The sequence below is a fragment of the Cuculus canorus genome, chromosome 3 (assembly GCF_017976375.1).
Source record: "Cuculus canorus isolate bCucCan1 chromosome 3, bCucCan1.pri, whole genome shotgun sequence".
Lineage (NCBI taxonomy): Eukaryota > Metazoa > Chordata > Aves > Cuculiformes > Cuculidae > Cuculus > Cuculus canorus.
Genome location: NC_071403.1, coordinates 6832928 through 6859046, shown reverse-complemented (window position 1 = coordinate 6859046; position 26119 = coordinate 6832928). Strand labels below are relative to the sequence as shown.

The window sequence follows — 26119 nt, the reverse complement described above, 5'->3', positions numbered from 1 at the left end:
ATAATGAATTTTCATTGTTTCCATTATTGAAAAATATTCTGGTCCTGAGAAGAAAGGCATGCTGTTACTTTCTTAAAGAATCTTGGCAGAAAATCTCTTTACTGTTGTTTTTACTTCACGAAATGTTCCCATATATGTATTTTCTTCATGCATACTGTTGCCATGATCTCGGTACTGTGGTCATGTTTCTAAAAGGCATTCCTTTATATTTACATCTTGTACACAAAACTAGTGATTATCCTCATGTTTTTTGTTGCTGAAAATGAGATCTTTGTAGTTCAAATTTAATCAACCATTGAATTTGTGAATAAGAGCTATTTTTAGTCAACAATCTGTTTCCTTCCAACAGGATTTTGGGCATAGTCACAGTGACTATTAAGACTTGAAAGCATATCATTGTAGGCAGGGGTGGACTAGGGAAAAAACACATTTTTTAAATCTTTAAGGAATGTTGGATGTGCATATGTATTCTCTAACGTTGGTATCATCTTTCGACACTGCTTCTAAATTATGTTGTCTTTAAGTGAAATAGATAATCCATAACCTGGTTTAAAGCTCTACTTTAAGCATCTGGCTCATTTCTTCTATAAATTGTTAAAATATTAAAGAATCGGAAAGACTATAGCAGTATTTCCATGTTTGTGCCTGTAGCAATGGCTTCTTTTGTTTCCAAATCCCTTTAAGCATGAGGTGTCTGTATAACAGAGGCAAAAACATTTGCATGATTGGGTTACTTTCAAATTCTACATAGCAGCAGGGAGAAGATGCGGAGTAGTAAAATAGTATTATATTTGAAGCTAATATGTCAATGAAATGGAGTAACTTGTAACAGCTGCAAACAGCTTTCATCAAAAGCCTTTATAATGAACGCATTTTCTATTTACAATTTTCGAACTTCAAATTAAAGATCTTCAATTATATTTCCCAGTTCTTCATACGTTTTACTGTAGTTTTCCTGAGGCAACAAATTCTCTCACTTAATTTTCTTATCATTAAGAGAAACTTCTTCAGGGATGCCCTGTTTATTGTTTCACTTTTGGCTTTTTTTAGACACATTTCTGCTAGCACGCCTGCTCTTTTTGAAGTTGTTTGCTTGATCTCCTTGTAAAGCTCAGAAATATTTTGCATGTAGTTCGCTTTTGTGCTTGCATCCTAAAACAAAATTTACTGATCTCACTTTTTACTTTAGTATTTACTGTATTGAATAACTCAGTTTCTAACATTTAAGAGCTAATAAAACAGGTCATCTTAGTATTGAAAAGAACACATAAACCCAGACATTTTAGAAATGTCACCTTGCCATGTTCCCTACTTCCATTCAGGAAGAATGTCTATACAGAAATTCCTGTTAGCACAACTCTGGTTCTGCCTTTTCTAATTACTTGCTATAGCAATTAAGCCGAAATATAAAGTGTGGGAGTGGCTAGATTAAAGGAAAATGCATCTAACGAAAAAGTAATTATAACAGGAAATCTGCTTGCAGAGCTTCCATTTGGTACCTCCTTAGGAGTCTCATATTTTTAAGCTTTTTTATTTTCACAGTCTATTTATGTAATCACAAGTAATTGTTCTGAATTGCTTATTAGTGAATTCTGTCTCATACATTTTAGAAAGCAAACAGGTTCATTCTTCTGTAAGAAGTATAGTTGATTATCCAGAAATAATATAATAGATTTGGAAGTAATTTTTGTGTTTCCAATTTTTCTTAATGAAAATTCATCTTTTTCTTTATTTTAATCAGTTCAGAGTAAGCATATTTAATGATGATGAACACATTAGTATTACTATTGCATGGGGTTTTTTTTCCATTGCAAAACAGTGTTGGATCTGGATTAGCATTTTGGAGCTGCTTTTTCCCCCCCAGTATATAGATCACTATTATTTAGCAATGTATATATAGGTATATTGTCCTTGCTGATATTGATTCAATCCATTGAAGACAGATGAAGACTGAAGATCTATGCCTATACAAAACTGTCTTACATTCTTTCTGAAAAATAAACTGACAAACAACCCTCTCTCCGTCCAACAAATCTTAAAAATCCTTCTGATGATTCAGAGCTTTATCAACGGAAGAAATATTTTTATCTAAATATATCTATGTATTACTTTCCCATAGTCATCCCAGTAGTTAATGGAAAGGATAACTAAATGGCAGTTTTGTCCACCTTAAGATGAGTAAAGCGACTTGTTATCCAGATGTGATTTTTCTGTCCACTGACTGTAGAAGGAGCCGGGATTACACTGGCTGCTTAATATTTACATAGTAAAACTTACATTTTATGAATCATTTTAAAGGGATTTAAGTTAGACCTCTTAACTCTCATCCATTTGAATGCCTTTCCAGCACATTTTATGTTTTAGCATACAATAACAATTAGCATGGAAGTGGAGATAACAAGATTTTGTTTAACAGTCTAGTATTTCTTCACGCACAATATATTTCCCCAAACCAAACCTTTCTTGTGACATTTCCTATAATATTAAATGGGTCTTTAAATCTTTCATTTATGGTTTATATCCAATTACATTTTTGTAACTTATTTTATTATTAAAGGGGTGAACATTCACTTTTGTTTTTAAACTGTAATGTAAAAGAGCTTGTGAGTCTAACCAAATGGAGCATATTTAAATAATACATTACCATATTTTCTCATAGAATATTCTATCAGGTTCCCAAAACACACATAAAATAAAATTTGCATTAAAAATAGAAGTCTTATATGCATAGTTATTTTTATTGCTGGAAAGAACTCTGCTTTTATGCTTCTACATTTTTTTTGCTTTTCTTTGCCTTTGTTAGACTTGATTTAGTAATGAAATTTTGCATGTTAACCACTGTAGAATCTAGGAATAGTAGAAAGTACATCAGGAGCAGATGGAAAAGCATATTATTTTATCTACAGCATATTGCCTGAAATTCTTGTCATTGCTGAAACATAATGTAGATAATGCAGTATACTTTATCTCAAAATCTGGCAGGTCTGCAAAATGTGCTATAAAGGACCTGTGTCAGATCACTAAACAAAATCTCTGACCCAATGCCAAAGTAATATACAGATAATATACAGATCTTTGTGATAATAATGCTTTTTATAGCTAGGAATATCCTAGGATCATTCGGCTTTTCTTTAAACCTCCCACTCTTTTCCCTTCTAATGACTCTCATGTTAATATTAACTCTGTTTTAAAACATACAGAATTACAGAATGGCAGAGGTTTCAAGCGACCTCTGGAGATGATCTAAACCTGCTAAAGCAGGTTCACCAAGAGCAGGCTGCATTGGGAAGTGTCCAGATGGGTTTTGAGTATCTCCAGACAAGGAGTCTTCACAGCCTCTCTGGGCAGCTTTGCTCCAGTGCTCCATCAACCTCAGAGTAAAGATGTTTTTTCTCATGTTGAGGTGAAACTTCCCGTGTTCGTCTGTACCCTTTGCTCCTTGTCTTGTCACTGGGCACCATAGAGAAGAATCTGACCCCATCCTCCTGACATCCACCCTTTAGATATTTAGAAACAGAAACCTCAGTGTCAAGATAAAACAAAGATACAGTGTGCATATGTACGCATACGCGTAACCTGCAACTGCTTCTCATCAGTACGGAACTCTAAAAAGTGCCTGTCTTCAAAGTGCCTTTGGATGAAATGGATGGAAAATCCATTTTCATACTTTTATCTTATAAAATTACACTTTCAGTAAATTATCAATTCCTGTACAAACAATTAATTTTTAATTTTCTGGGCAATTAATGATTAAACATTGAGTGAAATCATAGTTTAATGTTAGTAATTCCTGTAAGGAAATTTCTACTTCTGTATTTCTGTCTATGAGCCTTCTCTATCTTCTTGTGAACTGATTGTTCGTACCTGCCATCTTGTTATTGTATAATTCAACAGACAAGTTTTTAACTTCTTATACTTCCAATATTGTACTAGATAGTTTTTATATAATTACTATAGTAAAACCCCCAGTTTTACTGCTGTTTATAATAACTTCTCAATAATAAGAAGAATTATCACCAGTTACAGGCATCTTTAGCAAATGATACTTCAAAAACACTATAACGAGGACTTGGTATTAGAAAATCCATGTTTCCCTACTTCTGCTTTTTCTATGTATCATTCTCAAATCAAATAAGATTAATTGAAATCACGAGTGAGTGCTACAAGACTTGACTTATGGTAACCAAATAATTTCTTTTAAGACTGGAACAGATCAGGTAACCTGTGGGTATGCTTTGAAATAACTGTATTTAATATATTTAATTTTAATAGGTCATAAAGCTCGCTTTTGAAGAGTTTGAACTGGAAAGAGGCTATGATACTCTTACTGTTGGAGATGCTGGGAAAGTTGGTGATACCAGAACAGTGTTGTATGTGTAAGTACAGAACTTCAAATGCTTTCCTTGGAAGTTTATTGTGGTATATTGTTTCTTCTGTGTCATGACATATCTATTTATCTTTGTAATTTTAATAGACACAATTTATTTACATACTGGAAGCTTAAAATTCATGTACTGACAAAGGAAACTGTCCATTTCAAAAATCACTCCAGATATTTAACATCTTTATAGGCTTTAATAGCAGAGAGTAAAACCTGGAGAGAACTGAGCTTAGATCTCTTTAAAGCAAAAAAAAAAGCTGCTTCTAAGAAAAAAGTACTATGTGTACAACTGTAACTATAGTCATAAACAAGTAAAGGAACAAAAAAAGCTTAGATTTCAGCAAACAGAAAATACAGCTTCTGTAAAACAAAAAAAATTGATTAAATTCAAAATTTTTTCACTTCATTTGATTTATGAACAAAACTTCCATAAAATCACAGAGGCTACTGTACAGTAAAGTTAAACATGCTTCATATATTAAAAATGTACTGTGAATGCAATGTAATATAAAATACTATATTATATTAAATCATATACAGCAAATGTTGGAACTTACAGAAATTTGAAAGAAAACTTCCAACTAGATAGTTATTCTTGAGTTACAGGTCTTTAATACTGTTTGGGATAATTGAAATAATAGAATCCTACAGAGATTGATTAATATAATCTACCTGAAACATCATATTTTGATTGCATATGCTCTTTTTCCTTCCTTCATAAAGAGAGTTTCTGGCCTCAATATGTTTGAATTCTAGCTTTTAGAGGGTTAAGATAGTATATGAATCCTAATTAGACAATACAAAACAAAATTACAGAGTTAATAAATCAGCAATGACTAAATAAGATCGAAAGCAGCAGCACTTATTTCATAATGAGTGCGCTTAACACCCACAGAATCTATTTCAAATTAGTTAGAATTGTTTTGGAGGGACAAGTAGGAGGACATTATCTTCGTTTCACTGATTTGTTTATGAATTTATAATATTTATTAATGGCTGCCTTCAGAACTATGATATCAAAGTACAAAGAATACCTCTAGTTTACTTTGTCTTAAAAGCTAAGACTGGAAAATTATTGAAGGATTTGCATGATGTGTGTGTTTCTTGTTTTGCAGTAGCAAATAGCTACTACCAGGTAAATTGAATTCCATGTTCTGATTCCTGAAAAAGAAAATAAGAAAAAAAATCCTGTTCTGAGACTTTGAATTTTAAACAAATAAGTCTTGAACTGGGAGTAAGGATTTCAACATTCACGTTTATTTTTTCTTGTATCTTGCAGATCAATTAAATATTGCAACAATGTTTCTGGAGATGTTAATTTAATTGCTTCTAGCTAACAAGAGAGTTTGCAATTTTTTTTTACTTTTTGTATTGGGATACATTTTGCCTTACAGGGATTTCAAAACTCAGAGTCAAGCTTTGGAACTCAGTAAATTTGGTACCCTGAATTCTTCATTCTGTTTGTTACAGTATGAGAATTTCACATATAAAATTTTGCCTTTTTAAAATGACTCATCAAGTAATTGTCTAATTTCTTTACCTTTCCATTTGAAAGGTTATAGCCTGTGACTACATGCTCCACATTGATTTTTCCATGACTGCCCAAAAAGATTCCAAAAAAAAAATAAATAAATCTAAAACAGTCTTTGCTCGTATTAATTGCTATTTTTTTTCTATCTTAAGAAGACAGGCTTCCTTAATCATATCACTTAATATAATTGTTTTTCACTTTAATAACATTTTGAAGACCTCTGTGGCACACATCCCCTTCAGAATCCGTCATTGGCGTTTCTAGCGCTGGTACAATATTCTCACCCAGGACAGGCAGTACTTCTAGCTCTTCCTTCAGTATGATTTTTGACCATTTTTAGCATCTGTTTCATCCTTATTGCTCTATAGTCTATCACTTAGGATTACAGCACAGTGTTGGCCCTTCCATCTTTACTGTAAATTGTATCTGATGAAACCAAGGTTTATGCAATTAAATTTAGCTGCCTTTTGGGGTTTCAATGTTTTGCATGTTACCGTTACTCTGAAGATCATTTGAGAAAGTCGATTATTAATACCTTAAATACTATGGAAACACAGGAAGGCGCAGGAATGACACTACAGTGGCACAAGAATTAGCAATGAATCTGGATTTCTATTGTGACACTGTTTTTGCAGTTATCAAATGCCAAACTGTATCGCGTATTATGAAATTCATTATATTTAACCTGTATTGCTGATGTGCTCCATTTCACTTACTTTTGAGAAAGGTCTTACGTGGATGCAAAGTAACTTTCCTCATAAAACACTAGGCCCACTTGCAGACTACATTATCATAAGAAAGCTCATAACTAAATGTCAAAGTGATTCTCTTGCCAAAATTTTCTATTAGTTGGTTTTAACAACTCCTATTGTATTTAATGAGATTTGAGCAGCAACTTGCAGGATTTTATTCTTCTCAGGAGAATGAAGCAGCTTCTTCTGGCTAGATTTAGTTTATAATTTCTCAGGATCTCTTAAAAATAATATTTTCTTTCTTATGCTGAGAAAGTTTCTATTGGCAGCTTAAATGCCAGCACTTCTGCCTTTGATTCTAAAGCTTCTCAGCTTTTACTATTCAGTTTGAACTAAGCATACAAAAATAAATACAGTTCTAAATCCAAACCTAATTTGTAAGTGATTTTAACCTTTACTTTAAATAGAAAATTTTCATGTCTGAACACACAAGCCTCAGCCTCATGCAAAGTTTTCCAACTCTCAGCTGCCAGAGCCCTCAAGTTAGTACCTGATTCTGGATGCCTTATTGTAAACTTAATAATCAAACTTTACAGTGAGCTCAGTTATGCCAGGATGCTTATAAGCCGTCCATCTGATGAATATTAGAAATGGTAAGTCAGTAAGCAGAGGACCTTTCACGTACTTGATGGTGAGAAGATTGAGAAAGTTGACAACAAACACAATATATGAATGATCAGTCCTAGTACAAGCTTTCTGTTGAGTCCACACTCTCAACCATTAGCAATTATCTCCATAACATCAAAGCTGTAGCAGTACAGCTAATAGAAAAAGAAATCGATGTTTAAAAAGAGAGAAAAAAAAAATACCCACAAACTATCCCCTTCAAATTTAAATTTTGGAAGAAATCAGAAAAATAATTTTAAAAGTACGTAGAAAGTAGCACTGAGATGGTACAACAAACAATAGACTTTAATGAAGAGTAAATTATTTAATTATTAAATTATTAAATAAATTTAATGCATTCCTGTGACAGCATAGTTGGCATTTTGAGTAGGACTGTGTTGGGTTTTATTTTATTAAAGCATTTAAATTTTAGTATTTATAGCAAGCTTTTTAGAAAATATTATAATCACAGATTAATTAATTAAGGAGGGGATATGCCCATCAATTTTATGACTTTTAACAATTGCTTCGTCTGTAAGCCTTATTTGTTGAAGTCTTAGCAATATTATTTTATGGCATTTGTAAGCTGGAGTGGTTAGCTCTGGAAATACAGCAATACAACTTACTGAAAATTAATCTAAATATGTTTAGGCTACAAAGACTTGATTGCAGTTATTTCTCATATTCAACAGAGCTTGGCTAGTAGCAAGGCTCCTTTAGCCTAGAGAAGAAAAAGCTCCAGGGATTTCTTATAGCAGTCTCCCAGTCCTTAAGGGAAAGCTGAGGAGAGGCTCTTTATCATAACAGGTAGTGCGGTGATAGGATGAGGGGTAAAAGTTTTAAGTTGAAAGAGGGGATATGTAGATTAGGTATCAGGAAGAAATTTTTTTCCTTTGAGGGTGGGGAGGCACTGGAACAGGTTGTCCAGTAAAGTCATGACTGCCTCATACCTGGAGATGTTCAAGGCCAGGCTGATGGGGCTTTGAGCAGCCTGATCCAGTGGGAGGTGTCCCTGCCCATGGCAGGGGGGTTGGAACTAAAAGATCTTTAAGGTCTTTTCCAACCCACATCATTCTACGATTCTCTGATTTCTGGTTTGTTTTTTTTTTTTTTTTAATTGTATTTTGTTTTTCTTTGGAGTTTGTTTTTCTTTGGGGTTTGTTTTTCTTTGGGGTTTGTTTTCTCCTTTTCCCTTTTGCTCCCCCTTCTCAAGGCAGTATGTTTACCCATCTGAATTGCCATTGAGAAATCATTGCAGGAAATCTCTGGTTTCCACTTGTCTCCCAATAGATCTCCACTGTTGTCAAGAGACATCAGTGAGTTTTTCTTCACTGATGGAGACTCTCCAACTTTTGTTTATAGCAAAGTGCTATGCATACAGACCACGACTTAACAGGCATTTTGGTTAAGTTTTTTATCTCAAACTATAGACCAGAAATTGGTGGCTATTGATGGGGGTTCCGAAGGTAACGCCAAAAATATATATACACTCTTCACCTTTTCTTTCTTTATATATCTATATCTGCGGACGTCTCCTAAATGACTTTCAATTATGTAACTATGTTGTGAGTTATCTTCCTTTTATAGGCTACATATATTATCCATTTACATGAATGTCACAACTTTAGTAATGATGTTTATCTTATCAGCAAGAGTATATTAATTATTCTGGCTATAAGCTAACATCTTTTTGAACTACAATTCCTAATTAGTTTGGTAAGCAACTCAAATTTTCAGACTAAACAGCTGCTTTATTTTCATTCTTACTATTAACACAGGTCAAACTGAACAACTTGGCTACATATTGCTGTGTCTTATCAACTGCCTCACCGATCCAAGCTAAGATCTGTTTGTGTACTTGCTTAAGCTGAGCTATGATAGTTTTATTTTTTCCACCTCCTTTTCTGCACTTATGTTATCATAACACTGTCAATTACTTACTATGAGATAGTAAGCAAAAAAGATCTTATGAGAGCACACTCAGCCATCACAATAGCAATTCTAGGTGCACAGACAATAGTAATTAGTAACACCCTGATCTATTTCACTCAGATGGGATTTTTTTTAATTATTTTATTTTCAATGTATCAGAATAAGAAACTGAAATATTTTAGATACATCTTCTTGTTCATAACCATGACTCATGAAATTTCAGATGCAAGACAGAGAGAATTCCTACAGCTTGCCTTATGGTTCCTGAGTTCTCATCTTGTTTCTGCTTAGTCCCTTCTTTTATTACATCTTCACATTTAGGTTGCAATAATACTAAGATTTGGTTGGTTATATTTAAATAATATGTTTGTGGAAAAACCAAAATACTGTTTTCTATTTTCTTTGTAGCTTCTGCCTTGAAGAATTATGCTTCTGAGACACCTTGTCTCTGTTTGGCATGATATTCCTTTTACTTATGTCACACATTTGTTTATCACAGTCAAGGCTTAGAGCTGGAAGAAAGAGAATCAGTATGTGACCCTCTTGAGTAAAATGGAGTCTATGTAAATGAAAGGGACGAAGTCATTGCTAATTGTTTACATCAACTACAATTACCGCCTTTCTGATGCCTGAAGATCTACTTGGAGTTCAAGGCGATATCCTATTCTAGTGATGTTTTTTTTTGTTTCATATCTGATAGCACCTTAGTTAGACATATTCTGTAATCACTGTTTACATGCGATTTTTCCCACTAACTTTTGAAAGCCTCCATAACTATCATCAAGACCTGAAATGTTCATCAGATACGGTACTGGAACCTGACGGTACTGGAATCTGACTATGTGGTGGGCATTTCACCATTAAGTAATCTACAAATATTATTTTGTTTTCTTAATAATTTTTTGACACACGTCTTTTTTGTAGTAAGATACCAGAATTATAGATCTACAAATGATATTAGTGAGAAGCTCTAAGGTTTTATTATTGCCTTATATGTGTCATATTAAAAGGTACATATCTATACGTAGTCATCACACATTAAGAAATAGCAGTTCCCCCTTGAATTTGAAAGATCATTATGAGTTATTTGAAAGAAGTAGATGAGGATCTAGTAAGTTCTTCGGGTGTAAGGCCCGTGAACAAACTTCCTTCACTTTCAAATAGTAAGACAAAAAAAAGCAATTTCAGCCTAAACAAGTGAAAATCCTTTTACTCATACAGTCCCTCACATCTCTAATAGTTTAATTACTTAATGAAAGCTTTAGGTAGGAGCAGCTTCAATAAATGGGTTTAATCATTGCTAACTTGAATGCAGTCATTCAAACTGTTGAGGTTCTTTTCCTAAGACTTCACATTTTTCTAATCCATCTAAAATAGTTAATTTTATCATAAAACACCTGACAGAATATTGGGGTAAAATATTGTAGACAGGCTTAAACATTATATTATTAGTTTAAAATTCTGAGGTTTTTAGTAGTAGTAATAATTTATGCCTTTGTAAATCACTTTGAATTTTATTCTGTATACAGACTCACTGGATCCAGTGTTCCCGATCTTATTGTCAGTATGAGCAACCAGATGTGGCTTCATTTACAATCTGATGACAGCATTGGCTCACCAGGATTCAAAGCTGTTTACCAAGGTACGAACTAAACTAACAGGTTTAAACTCATGTTGTAACTTATTTCGCTACATTCCAACAAATTTATTTCAAATAGACTTTTAGTCTTTTCAAAAATTTAGAGTTTTGATACTGTCTTTATTAATTAATGGTTAATGGAGACATAGCTTTGCAAACACCTATAAAATAACTAAAAATTATCTGATGTAAAAATGAAAGATAGTGTTCTAATGCTTTTTGCTTGAAGGTCAATAGAAAATAAAAATTTCTATCATATTTGAAAAAAAATTAAATGTTACATTCTTCTAAGCTCTGTAATTCCTTATGTTGGCTATTGTTGTAAAATTATGATTAGTTTTCTCGGACTTATTTGGGGTACTTAGAAAACTTGTTCTCGTGCCTTACTAAGAATCTTCACAGACCTAAGTCAAAGTTAGTATGTAACAAAAACCACAGAACAGATATATCATCTATGATTGTAGAAATTAAGATGATGTATAGGGTTATGGAAATTTAACCCAAGCAAAATGATTGAAATGGCTCTAGCCTTATTTGCGTTACTTCTGCCTCATAAAGACATGAACCTTGGCAACAAAAGCATCTTTAATTTTTCTTGACTGTGAGCTTCATGTTGATATTTTCTGATGTTGATTTATTCTAGTCAAAACACCTAATATCTGTTAGTATGCACGCAAGTATTGATATTTTCCATTTTAAAAGGTTGCATAGGCCTGCAGCTAGAAAGAGCTCTCACTTATTAACATATGGTATTACTCCTGGTTAATTTCCATGTTAATTAGTTCACTTTAAGGATAAGGAAAAACAACCCTTAATACTATTTTTAATAGTTTCTTATGGGCATATTTGGTGAAAATTATTTGATAGTAATTTTGTCAAAATTACTTTTGTACGAAAGATGCTGCAAAGCATTGAGAGACTGTTCTTTGTTCATAACTGAAAGTAACATATTCAGAAAAGGGGAAGATCTCCTTAAACTGAATGAGTTTTCCATAAACTGAAGCACCCTATCCAAGTGTTTAACTTCACCTGTAGTTACCTTAATGTTTCAAGACCAAAATAAAGAGTGAAATGTTATGTAGATGTTAGTTTCAAGCTGAGTAAAGTATACATTTATTCCACTAAGGACATTAAGACAGGTTTGCCTGGGCAGGTTTTTACAAGTGGCGTCTGTATCTGTTGGCATATTATGAACTTCAGTGATGGAACAAAGAGAGAAAATGCTCCGCGGTGGCTGCTAGAAAACCCAGTTTTGGTTTATCACACCAGTATCCTACAGGTGGTCTCTCTACTGAAGCAGATTGTGATGATGACCGTGATTAAGAATATATTTTCACTCTGATTTTTCACTAATACTATATACTTTTCCCTGTGACTTAAAGATGCCATTGGTTAGTTCCACTCAGAGTGCTGATTGGAGTATGGTAATTAAGTGAAGTATTATACGCTCATAGGTTGTTAAGTTTCTGTGTGCATATATTGTTGGATAATATTTATTAAGGATTTAAATTACTTTTAATCTACTTTTTACACACTTCATTTCATTTTCTTTAATGTGAACCGAAATCTACAAAAGAAGTAAGGAGAGAAGGAGTAAAAAGGAGGTAATTCTTGTGCCAGTGACAATTGTTTCCCGTGAGAATCCACCGTAGTAACGCTTCTGGGATTTGCAGGTCTGTGGCTGTGAGAATAAGAGAGTAGAGAACAAAAAGGAAAAAGTACCATCACAGAAGCTCTTGAAACACTATCACAATTGCTTAAGTGAGATGTTACAAAGCTGTGAGTAAAAAAGCAGATGCAGGCCCTTGGCATTGCTATGGCTGAGATGTTAAAGTATCTTAAGACTGTGCAACACATTCAGCCTACGCAGATACTCAGCTCAAATATGTTGTGTTGCCTGAGGGCAATGATAGATTCTTTACTTAAGTTAATCCCACGCTTTCTTGTTCTTTCTTTGATAGCTTCATCTTTTTTGCTTATGTCATCTCTGAAGACAGTGTTTATTAAGACAATATATTTTCTTGATAGAATCCATTTGATAATCATGTAAAGTAGAGTGTATAGTGGAAAAAGTATTGACACGAGTTATGTATCTGACACTTTGCATTTAATTTGCCTAAGGAGTTAAGAGAGGAACAATTTATATTCTTAAGCTTCTTCTGCTCACCTTCAAAAATGTCTTAATGTCGAGTATATGTAGTACTCCTAACAATACGCTATCTATATTTATATTACTAGAATTTCTTTTCTTGGTTTTGAATACAGTTGATCTTTACTTTAAGGAAAGTTCTGTGGTCTGCCTAATTAGTCACCTTTCTTGCACTGTAAAATGCAATCTGGAGAAGAAAAATCTTCAGCTCTCCAACAGTTGAATCCACAAGAAAGATTTCAGATGTAGGTCCTCAATAATTAGTTGCTAGTAATAGTTCTGAACACCTAGGAATATCACTGTACCCGTGTCACTATATGCAATGGAAGATGAGCTACAGAAAAGCAGATTGTAAACCTAATATTGAGGTTAGCTTGTTAACTTGACAAAGCTGATAAACAACTACTGTGTTAGTCAGCTTGAACCTTTAGACATGGACATTCTGGAATTTAAATAAGCTTGAGAGTTTTCTCCCATTCAAGCCTGAAAACATGTCAGACTGATAAAAATATTTAATCTTTAATTTCCAGACTTCCTGTTAACCACTATAACAACATCCATTTTGTAGTCTGTTTAGAACTCACCTTTAATTGCTGCCTTTCCATGGTTACAAAAACTAATGAAGTTATCTCACTAGCCTACCCTTTAGTTCATAACAGTGCTATAAAAGTAAACTGGTGACTCAGTGATATAATCCTGAGCGGTTTATATAATTTGAAGTCATTAAGAATTCTTGGAGTTGTCAGGAAATATATCAGCCCCTGAGAGCAGCTGAAAATGTCGAGTTTACAACCTCAATTTGTATTGATGCTTAACTGAGCAGTAAAGCTTTAAGCTCTTCATTATGATGGTTTTCTTGAAGAAGATACTTTCCTCCTGAGACTAGTAGAAAAATACTTTCAAAGCCATATTTCAGTTGCCCAGACAAATGTCAGTTACCTTTTTACATGCAGCTATAATCCTCAGTAACGCTTAAATCAGTGCAGTTTTTTACAAACACATAACTAGCTTACAAATGTCATTGCGCTATCAACTTTGTTATAAAACTTTATTGCTGCTTGGAGATTTAAAACCTGTGCTGAAAGATATTAATGGAATTAGAGTTTTTTAGGACTCTAGCAATCAGATGTGTGTTCAGGGAAACCGTTACGTATAGTATAACGATTGGAAAGAAAACCACTCCTAAGTCGTTCAGTGAAAACTGAGGTTTCTAACTATTTCCTCTTTCTTCTATTCCATGTATACTATGTTTTCTTTTTACATTTTATTCCTATATTTTAGGATTTAGACAAATCATTCCAGTGCATGCTTTTGGAGGACAGACAATAAATATATTTCATATCATATGTGGATATTTTCATCTGTTAAGGCTATTTCATTCTATGGAAAAGTGTCAGAGTTCTACCATAATATAGTATGAATTAATCTGTACTGCCATACATTGCAGGTTAGTTTTGGATAGCCAAATGTCAGTCACTTGATTTCCAGCACAACATATTGTCAATCATTTTCAGATAGGAAAGCTTTCCTATATTGTTATCTGGCCTTTTTAATGTATATTGTTTGGGTAATCCTTCAGCAGTCACTTCTAAATTTCAACATCCTTGAGTTTTCTTTCAAGGAATAAATAGTATCATCAGTAGATTACTAACGAGGTGACAAGAGGCATGCGAAGTTACTGGTAATTACCACAAGTTTTAAAGTAGTTCTTAGTAGTGGAGAATATAGAATCCTAGAATCACTAAGTTGGAAAAGACCCTTGAGATCGAGTTCAACTGTACCTGTCCACTAATAAATCATATCCCTAAGCAGTTCCTCTACCTGCCTTTTAAATACCTCCAGGGATGGGGACTCAACCACCTCCCTGGGCAGCCTCTGCCAGTGTTTGATAACATTGCCTGAGTTTTGTATAATGGCAGACAGAGCTGTGTTTTCATCTAGAAAGTGCACATGGTCTTGAGGAGCATAACGTAATGATGATACGCTTTAACTGGTTGAGTGTGTTGCATATTATATATTAACAGGCTGTATAGGGTAAGATCAAATTTCCATCTGTGCCATTATCCTTTATTAAACCATTGCAAACAACAGAGGTTTAGTGAGGACTATAAAAAGGGGCAAGCAGGTAACACCACATAACTCTTCTCCCTCTCCAAAATAACAAAATAACAGCACCAAAATGCCCATATTGTTTGAGTACAGACTTATTCAGTAAGCACATTTTATGCCTTTAAAAAAAAATTTATATTAATTGTATTAGTCTGCTTCTAATGTCCTATTTTTTTATTATAAGAGCATGTTTCAGAGACTTCAACCAGCTCTTGATATCATTATGGTCAGTTTTGCTCCACGGACAGTCAATGTCTTTGGTTCTTCTTACTCGTTTTACAGATTAACCTGTAACTGTTCGGTTTAGATGTTTAAGCAATGTATTACCTTCTTTCACTGTACCATTTCATGTGATGCGTTCTTGATCTGCTAATAATGCAGATCCTTAATATATTGGAGAAGAATGTGTACATTTAAAGTAGTGTGGTTTACAGACATGACATCTTAGTACATTCTTAATTTTCTGACTTAATTGAAGAATAACTTTAATAATATGCTCCCTTATTTAAACTTCAGAATTTAAAAAAGTAAAATATAAAAAAAATCTAAATACTCACAAGATTTAAAGCTAGTTAGGTACAGCCAGATTACAGCACATATATTCTTTGTTAGTTATATGGGATGACGGTGGCTGGGAAGCTTCCCCCTCCCTTCCCCTCCAGCTTGCAGCTGTGTCTGACTGATTAGGCACATGTGCATTCGTATTTTTTCAGCAATTAACTCAACAGGGTAAAAATCATCATGAGTTGAAAACCTTTGTTTGCCTTTTTGCATAAAGACATTATACATTAAAACAATAACATGTTGTCTGAATTGTTATATTTTAGCTTAGCTAGTGAAGACTATTCTTCTGGTCAGGCTTCCAGTGAAGATTATTCTTCTGGTCAGGCTTCCTTGGAAAGTAGTTTCATATCATAATTCCATACATTCTCTGCAGAAAACAGCTCAGACATTTTTATGGTGTTATAGAAAAGTAAAATGTTGTATGGATTTTTCATCCAGCTTAATTATTCAGTATGTTTGACTTTAACGTAAATGTTACTTCCAGATTCTAATTAAATTTTAATTAAGTTTTACCATGGCCATACTTTATAAAGACATTATTTACATTTGATGATTTCTCTTAAAGTCTAGGCAGAATTTTTTTTACAAATAAAAGCGGCATTTTCTTATAAGCTTTAAGCATTAACTGATTAACTTTTTAAGGAGTTTGATTTCATTGGCTGGTTTTTACTTCTAGCAGGTGTTTAATTTACTTCTTTCCTTCCACTGAAAAAAAATCCAAAAATGCAACTGAACATGATCAAATCTTGGGTTTTGAAAGATAAATTTTGGTCTTTGCTTCTAAGCAGATATAGCTCCATTGAAAGTTTGAAGGAAAAATGCAAACATTTTAAATAAATGGAAATCCATAATAACTTCTTGCCAGTTATTTTTTTTCTCTTTGCTCTTTTTTTCGTACTTGTTCTTAATGTAGAAAATGCCACACTGTGTGCACCATGAACTTAGCTGTCCATCTACAATACCTAGGAAGACAATTCCTTCACTCTTTTAAGCCAAAGTAATTCTAGTTTATTAATTTGCTTTGTATATTTCAGAAATTAAATACTTAGTGTCCTGTTAAAATTCTACAAGTGAGATTGTTTGGCAATCTTAAGCATCCTCCAAAATTTCAGCAAGTGGTGGTCACAGCTAGATAGCAACAGGTAGAATGTTATGAGTTTTTCTTTTGAATAATACTATGATGAATTCTCATAAAAGTATTTGACTTTTGTGACAGTTTCCTGCATTTTTTCGCTAGAAGGATCAAGCCCTGAGAATGATACTTCTACTTAGTTTTCAAACCTTTTGATTTGTGACAGCTCTATTCTGGTTATAAAAATCAAATACTTAATTTTGAATAAACAATAAGTCAGACTTTCATATTGCCTCTGCAGTGATGACACCTAGTTTAAGATTTATTTTCCTGTCTATGTCACTTTAAGTAATCCTTTATAGGCTCATAGAGTCATAGAATCGCTAGGCTGGAAAAGGCCTTTGAGATCATCAAGTGCAACCATACCTGTCCACTACTAAAGCATATCCTCCAGCACTTCATCTACTCATCTTTTAAATATCTCCAGCGATGGGTGCTCCACCACCTCTCTGGCAGCCTGTTCCAGCACCTGATAAAATTTTGGTAAAGGAATTTTTCCTGATGTCCAATCTAAACTTCCCCTAGCACGACTTGAGGCCATTCCTTCTCTTCCTGTCCCCTGTCACTTGGGACAAGAGACCAGATTCACCTCTTTACAACTTCCTTTCAAGCAGTTATAGACAGTGATAAGGTCTCCCCTCAGTCTCCTCTTCTCCAGACTAAACAACCCCCATTCCCTCAGCCCTTCCTTGTAAGACTTGTTCTCCAGCCACTCCATCAGCTTCGTTCCCTTCTCTGGACACGCTCCAGGACCTCAATGTCTTACTCGTAGTGAAGGGCCCAAATCTGAACGCAGTATTTGAGGTGTGGTCTCACCAGTGCCGAGTACAGGGGCAGAATAACGTCTCTGGTCCTGCTGGCCACATTGTTTCTGATACGAGCCAAGATGCTGCCGGTCTTCTTGGCCACCTGGGCAACTGCTGGCTCGTGTTCAGACACTGTCAACCAACACCCACAGGACCTTTTCTGCCAGGTAGATTTCTTGCCACTCTTCACCAAGCCTGTAATGAAAGAATTGTTTAAATGATGTGGTGGCCAATACAACGTGGCTTGTATTCATAGAATGGTAAAATAAATTAGGTTGGAAAATACCCTTAAGGTCATTGAGGAGTCCAACCATTAACCTAATACTATCATGTCTACAAATTCTGACACTGATGTTTTCTTCAAGTATAGCCTTCTGAAGAAATGTATGAACGAGCTGTTAAATGTGATAAGTTATCATTGAAGTCAATAATCTCAAAAGAAAACATTGTTTTAAAAATCTCACTAAATATTTAATTTGCTTCTGTAGGGCAAAATTTAATATTATTGATGTTTTTCTTGAAACAAATATTTATCTAGAATAAAAGATATTTATCTAGAATATCTAGAGTATTTATCTAGAATTGTAAGCCAAAAAAAACCCAAACCAAAACGAAACCAAAACAAAAAACCCACCGTATTTAGGATGCAAATGATAAAAGCTAATCCTGTGCTAAGAGCCAGAGTTTGACTGTTGCGGGATTTTCTGTGTGTACGTATGCATAGTGTAGAGCATAGAACTAGTTCTCTTTGTGAAACAACACGAGGTAATTTGCTCCATAAAAAAAAAAAATTAAACCTGTGCTCCCATAACAAAGTGAAGAAATGTTTTTGACCCTAAAAAGACACCGTACACAAATTCTTGTTTTCAGTTTAGTATTTATAGCAGCCATTTAAAAAAATAAATTAAAGAATAGATCCATAAGCATTTATAGATATTTAAAGTTCATTTCACCTGTCAATATAATATGAAAGGATTTCTATATTCTGTCACTTCAAAATTTACCCAACGTTGTTTCCTATTGTGGTTTTCTTGTATCTCTACTGGAATACATTGCATATACATAACTACAAAAGGAATTCTGTATGTTTTGCATAAAACTTTAAAATAATTTAGACTAAGTTATATTTGTTGTTACAGTTTATAAGGGACATTCTTTTCCACAAGATACATCCAGCTATAAAAAATGGTGTTGTTTTGATCAAAGCCAATGATAAAACCACAGGAACAGAAATTCCCCATATTTTTTGTTTTATAATTTAAATGCTAAATTTTGTCTGCAGGAAGATGCCCAGGGAAGTTTAAATTAACAAAGTATAATAAATTTAAACTACAGATTTAACTGAGTATTTTTTTTTCCCTATAAACACACAGGAGAAGCAACATGTAATATGCTTTTGTGGAATTTAGCTATTTTAATTACTCTCACTGAAAATCTCATTAATTTTATTTATTTCTCTGTCTAGCAATTTATATATTTATTTATTTTCTTGTACGAATACCCTCATAACAAAATATTAGAATGTACACGTACGTATGTGCTGTTTTGGTATGATTATATGGAATATCTTACAGAGTGATTTGTGAGGCTTCTTTTATGCAACTGGAGAGTAGTTTTAAGGTTAGCTTCTGTTCTTCGTGTAGTGTATTATATCAGAGAGGAAATAGTCTTGCTTTCCTTATGCTAGTTGCTAAATCCTTGGTTAAGTCAATGTCTTTGGAATGAGAAGGAAAAGTCTGTCTTCCTTAAGCAGGACTTCCAGGTGGACAAAAGGACAGAAGCAAAGGAGGAAGGAGGTTCAGCAGAGAAATTGTAGTCATACAAGACACAGATAAGAAAAAGCTTTCTAGAAGGAGGGAGAGCACATGTAAGAAAGCCTCAAAGTTTGTCAAAGAGAGAAATATTTTCTTAGAGATCTTAGTGGAAATTATTCATACCTAAAAATGCTAAATGTTGCTGGAATGTGGCCAGGCCTGGAAGGCAGAATTTGTCCTGCAAGGATAGAATATAGGACTGAAAAGCCTAAAGGTCCTTCCTTTTTTTTTTTAATATTTTTTTAATATATTTTTTTTACCTTCAGAAGCATGGTTTTAAAGCAATGCTTTCTCTTTTTTGCTTCTTCACTTAAATAGAATAATATAAAACTATTTGGAAGTCCACACTGCACTAATAATAGCATGTTCGATTGCAGTGTAGTTGCCTTTCCTATTTATACTACTACAAAGGCACCTTTCTCCCTTGTTGTCCATATCCATGGAGAGCTTCCAAAGCTAATGTTTTCATTTGAGCACTTATTCCTTCTATGACCTGCATTAGAAGCATGCCAAGCTAGAAGCTCCAACACATCCCACATGTGACATCCCTCTTAATCTTCCATGTTATTTGGTGAAAGTGAACTCATGCCTCCCGGTCTTTAAAGAGGAGGAGGATCCTGTGTAAGGTACTGAAGTTGATACTTATGAAAATAAGGTCCTCCCATCTTTATTTTCCAAAATTCTCAGCTGCCAGAAGCTTGAAATGTTAATATTTGTATTTTCCTTTGAAGAATATGAGACAAAGCAGGGCTTAAGTGGATACACATACACAGGAAGACACCTACACCTGCAATATATGACACAGTGTTACAGCATCTTGAAAATACTATGGTCACTACCTCCTAATAATTTTCCTGTAATATTTGTATAACAAATTGCTAGGATTATGCTAAAAAAAAGTATATACTAAGCTAGTTGAAGGAGTTCTATTACTTAAGGATAATTCTTTATTCATATTTATGCTTTGAGATACAATCATTATCTAATTTTAACCCTTTTAATATGTGCTGAATTGATTTGCTATGATGCCAGTTCCTAATTAGGATGTCATGTGTGGCTAATTTAAATTGTTGAAAGAAATCCAAATATATTGTGTCAACCAAGTTGATAATCTAAAAATCATATTATTTGCATGACATGACCAATTATCCATAAAATCATGTTAACATGTGTTAATTATATTTTCATCTTTTAACCTTTTAGAAATAATCTAGTGTTGGCTGTTCCGTTACTTTCTTTATCAGTGTTGGCTTTACAATCCTATAATTACACAAATCAATTTGTTTGCACTTTTAAAATGTTGATAGCACTTTTAGATCAATCAATTTTGATAAAATTGATTCTTTTCCAGACAACTGCCATATATTCCTTGCCAGGACTTAAGATAATTTTAGGTAGAGATAGTTTGTTGTAAAGGAAGATAAAGTATATCACTCCCCCAGTTTGAGGAGACAAATTATATACAAATTGCATAATTCCTTGGGCCCTCTTTTCTCCGGTTTTTGGAGATAGTTATTACATGTGACCTTGTCCAGTCAGCTGGGACCTCCCTTGTCCTCCATAAGTTCTTGAAGATAATTGCTAATAGTTCAGAGACTGCTTCAGTTTAAGTACTTTAATGTAAATTTAATTAGGCCCTGTTCCCTTGAATATGTCTACATTTTCTAAATAGTTCTTAACCTGTTCTCTTCCTGTCCTGCCCTTTACTTAATTTTATTTAAATTTTTATTATCTGATTTTTTTTTTTCCTTCTGGAAAAGTGAAGAAGTTGTTCTTCATTGTCCTTTCCTGCTAGCTATTTTTCTTACATTTAATAACTTTCTCCGAGCTCTTTTATTTTTTATTGCCTCATTCAATAACAATAGTTCATTTTCCACAATATTCATCCTTATGTTATTCTCATCATTTCTAAGGCAGCTGCACTTGCTTTTTACTGTATTTCATGCTTTCCACCATAACACGCTAACTTGCATTCCATGGGGTATTTTGAGGCTAACTTTTGTCCGGGGCACTGCTCAGCCTTTTTATGGTGAGGCTCTACTTTTTCTCCTCTTGAAGAAAGACAAGCTCTGCAATTTGAACCATATCATGTCCCTTATCACAAAACATTAGAATGAAAATCTGCAGTGAGACCAAAACCCTGTAGCGTGTTGACAGTGGTTAATAATGAATGTTTAGAGTAAGAACGGTGAAATGTACAGTGATTAATGAAGAGACAGAGAGAATCCCCGAGTACCTCCCGTGTTTCTAGTGATGCATGACTCATGTACATCCTTGTTGTCTTTCAATAAGATGTATTTGTGCAGTCACTTGTTGGACACATATATTTCACCTCTCGAAGAATTACATTTCCAGACTGTTTAGTTGATCCTCAGTTCCTCAGAAACTGTAATTTTGATCTTTTGTTTTCTTTTATTTCTCTAGTTCTAATGCATCTATTTCTATATGCAGGAGCAGAACTACAGGCAATATTCAATATGCTAATTAAATAGGGTTTTGTGTGGTGTCAGAATAGTATTTTCTGGTTTGTTCACTGTTTCTTTCTGACTGATTCCTAACATTTTCAATAGCTTATGGTTTCGCACAATTATCTTCTGTCTGCCAGAGTTCTTGTTCCTGAGTGGTAACTGTCAATTCAGAACCTATCATAGTGCCTGCAAGTTCATAATAATCTTTTGAGGTTGATTTTTCTACAATTATTAATAATTAATTTCACCTGCTGTTTCAACACTCAGGCAGTTGGTATCCTGAACTTTTCTGCAATGAGTAACGAAGTCTGCATCTACCCCTGGAAATGTAAAACAAATCAATCTTTTCTTTTTCTTCACTTTGTAATGGGATACTTAAGTACACAGTAAATATTAAACTCAGAAACTTATTTGTCAAAAAGGTTTGATTTTTTTTTCTTTTCCTTCTCAAATTGTTTTATTACTTTCAAGGATTTTTATATTATATAATATGACATAATAAAATATGATAACTTATTATTGCCAACAAGTTATCCGTATGTTATGACAGTGAACTGTTAGCTTAAATGGACTTCCTACACAAAAAAAATCATGCTATTTTTCCATCTATCTGGTTTCAAGGTCATGGTTTGTTTTCAATATTGATACAGAATGCAATAAGGTAGTAGCATGCGAAATTAATCTACTGGATATGATCTGTGGCCTCTTTGATAACAGCAAGGACAAAGCATTTCAGAGAAATTGCGAGAATCTTTTAGAATGCTACTGGGAAATACATGACCCTTGAAGGAGGCCTTCTCTTTTTATAGGCGGAGACTGATAATAAATTATACAGTAAAATTTAGTTGAAGAAATTTACTGGAATAATGTTAAAATTATCATCATTATAAAATTGTCATGTAAGGCCACCCTGGTTTTAGCTTTAGACCAATCTGATTTTAGCTTTAACAGCCACTTTTAGAGTCCATTTATGTGCTATCTGAAATATTTTTTTGTATTAGCTTTGATTTATCATTTTTGCTTTCAGTAGCTGCTGCTGTGTTCCTTTCCAGGAATCATGTGTATAGTATTATTCTTTTAGTTATGTTCAGTTCTGCAGCTCTGAGCATATCTCTCTGCCCCTTTGCTTTGTATAAGTATTTATTTTTATATAAGTTTCTCCATTTGTCTTTTTTAATCAGATTTTTCTGTGTCTGGTGTTATGGCTGTTGATGTAGGGAGATATAAGGAATATAAAGAAATGAACTAAGTGATTTTTTTCTTGTATATAAAACATGAATTTTTATGGCCTGGCATTTAAGAGTTTGGACATTAAACTGAGAATGTCCTATGTGACATAGATATAAACTGCCATACCTTTTTTTTTTTGGCAATGTATACCTGTGTCAGTTCTCAGCTTCCTTTGACCTATCTTCACTATAGCTAAGATAATAATTATGGAATGTTGTCGAATTTGTGATTTCAGGCCTTAGAGGGATTGACTTCACCTTTCTGATAGACTTTGAACTGCTGAAGTAGCTGTTGAAACAATGGATTTTTGTGAAATCTATATGTGTCTAATACACTTATTTAATTTAAATTGGTTTTATGCATCTGAATTATTAAAATGTGAGGATATCATTATTACTGTATTGGTAAGAGTTGTATCTAGCTACAGGCTTAGAGATGTGATAATGATTCGTGAATCCACTAAGTGAGAATATTGAATAGCGTGAAGGAGAATGTAGTGCCGTTAAGTTCAACTGTGTATCTATAATCTAGTAACAAGCCAAAAAAAGGGTAAATTTCTACCATGTATAATAAAATTAGGACTGGGAAATGTTATAATCTGTAAAGTATTTTATTATCCATTTCAGATACCTGGGTCAAAGTAATGCAAAGCTTTCTCATCAAAAGAACCTGAATTGCAATGTGACACTTTCCAAGCAGTAGTCATTACACTTATTTAACGGGTTTTGCATCACTTTATTTATTCCATTGAAGGAAAACACAGACACAGAAACATCTTTGATTAAAATCAGAGGGGTATGATCTTCTCATCAGAAGTCTAATCTTGTCATTATTCCGACATTAAAGAATATTCCCTGAAACTGAGTAAATATTTCTAGTTTACAAACAAGATGAAAAGTCTCTTTCCCCAGGCTACCGAAAGAGAGTACATGAAAGGCAGAAACAATTGAATAAGATCAATGTTAATATTTCGGTAACCAAAGGAAGCTGATGTTTAGATTTCAGCTTCAGAGCTTATTTGCAAACATCGTGAAGTTCACACAGCTCTAAGGGCTCAGATCAAAAGAAGCCCAACACTGAATAAGTACACAGAATAATCCTAAAGGAGTAGGGTTTCTATTGCCACGCTTTAAATAGGGTAGCATAGCTTTTATTTTCATGTTTGTCATTTTAACAACCTTTTCTGTCCCATAGGATTTCTGTAAGAGATCAACATAGCTCCGACTGACTTGGTCAGAAGACTGTTCTCCTTTTAGCGAACAGACACGTAGGCACTTTGCAGGTCATGTAGCAGAATAATTGGTGCATGTGTTCAAGTAATAGGCACAATACACCTCAACTGAATTTAGACAAGTAAAAAAATCTGTTCTCTGATCAAATCAGTGGAAGTTGGACAGGTACCAGAAAAGACAATGAAATAAAAGGCTGTGCTAAATCCCAGAGGAGAGAAAACCATTTGGATTCATTACATGCCTGTACTGCTCTGGATCTAGTTAGGAACAAAGAGTATTTTTTTTTATGTATAAATACAGAACCACAAATTTGACCTTTGTCTTCCTGAAGTCTTGGTCTGTCATTAATAAACGTGACAGAAATGTAGCTCTTTACAAAAGAGAATTGTGCAATCTTGCACCTTGACTTAATTGTTCTGTCAGTCCCTCCTGATTTCCTGAATACTAAGAAAGTGAATATTTATTGTCATGTTCTGCTGCTGGCAGAATTTTTAAATGGTTTTATATTTTACAATATTTTAATAAAAAAAATAAATATTTGGAGTTTATTACTGAGACTACTAATAAAAGTTTATATTGTTTTATGGGGAAGTGAAGTTTTGTCATCTTAACTACTACGGGTCTCAGTTTATCTATGTTTATCACCGTTTATGAGAAATTTGATCAGCTAAGACAGACACAAAGTGGACGCTTTGTGTTAACCTGAGTAACTTTGTTTTTGACCGGAGTACGTTTTCTGTTAAAGACAGATAGTTTTTACTTCAAGGTTTGTGAAAATGTAAATTTCTAGAGAAGAATGGAATTTGTTGAGCTTTTTACTGTCAAAATGCAAATAAGTCGACTTCAGAAATGTGCTCTAAATTTGTGACGTTTGCTGAATAGGTTTTGTGTTGAACAATATAATAAGCACACATGCTTAAAGTTGAAATCAAAATAAATTTTATACATTTCATTTTGATATTTTTATGAGCTATTTGGCTTTTCACAGTAAAATAATTTGATTTAAAATGTCCTAATGTGTTTTGAGAGAATCTAAAATTCATCATTAAAATATTTTTTAATGAGACAATTTTTATTAAAGCTTTCTTTATCCAAAATAAAAAAGTTTTTTTAAAACTGTTTGACCTGAAATTTTTTTTTTTGTATTTTTTTACTGCTAGCTTGTGCTTGCAAATGAGATACTTAAAAGTTCAAATTATATCTCCACTCCAAGTAAAACTGGACACTCTTGGGTTTTTAGCACAATGTATTCATTTAGTTTTCCAAGTTTACATTGTGCTTGGGTTTTTTGTGCTTGAGGAATTTTCAGCCTGCCTGAAAACTTAATTTGTGGTTATTTCTGTTGAACATTTTGGTTCGGTGATCCATTCCTCTCTCCCAGGGCTTGGTGTATCTCCTGAGAGTTAGAAGGCAACCTGACCTGTCTTCTACTTCAGTGAATTCATTAATTAAAGATATTTTGATATTTCCTCTGTAGACCACGGAAAGAAACACTTGTTGCTTTCTTTTAAGGGATAAATCTTCAGCAGTGCCTTCTGAAAACCTTACAATTTACCTCCTGATACTCCCACCTGAGGCAGTATTGCCCTGATCTTCAAGACACAGCAGGGTTTTGGAAAAGAGTGTTTCTGATTATTCTCCCATGCTGGATTAGATATAGCTCTGCCATCGGTGGAGGAAAAAGAACTATTAAAATGCGATTGAAATGTGGGTTGTGATTTTCTGTAGATTTATTCATGTAGGATGTGCATAGTTAGGAATACACAGGTTTCCA

General features: G+C 33.7%; 1 protein-coding gene across 1 annotated transcript in view; it reads left to right on the top strand.

The window, feature by feature from the left end:
• CSMD1 (CUB and Sushi multiple domains 1) overlaps positions 1 to 26119 on the top strand; it is a 1155040-nt gene that overhangs the window by 834154 nt on the left and 294767 nt on the right. The window contains exons 11-12 of the mRNA XM_054063646.1: positions 4273 to 4376; positions 10732 to 10844. Of these exons, the coding sequence (XP_053919621.1) occupies positions 4273 to 4376; positions 10732 to 10844 (217 nt within the window). The remainder of the gene's footprint in view (positions 1 to 4272; positions 4377 to 10731; positions 10845 to 26119) is intronic.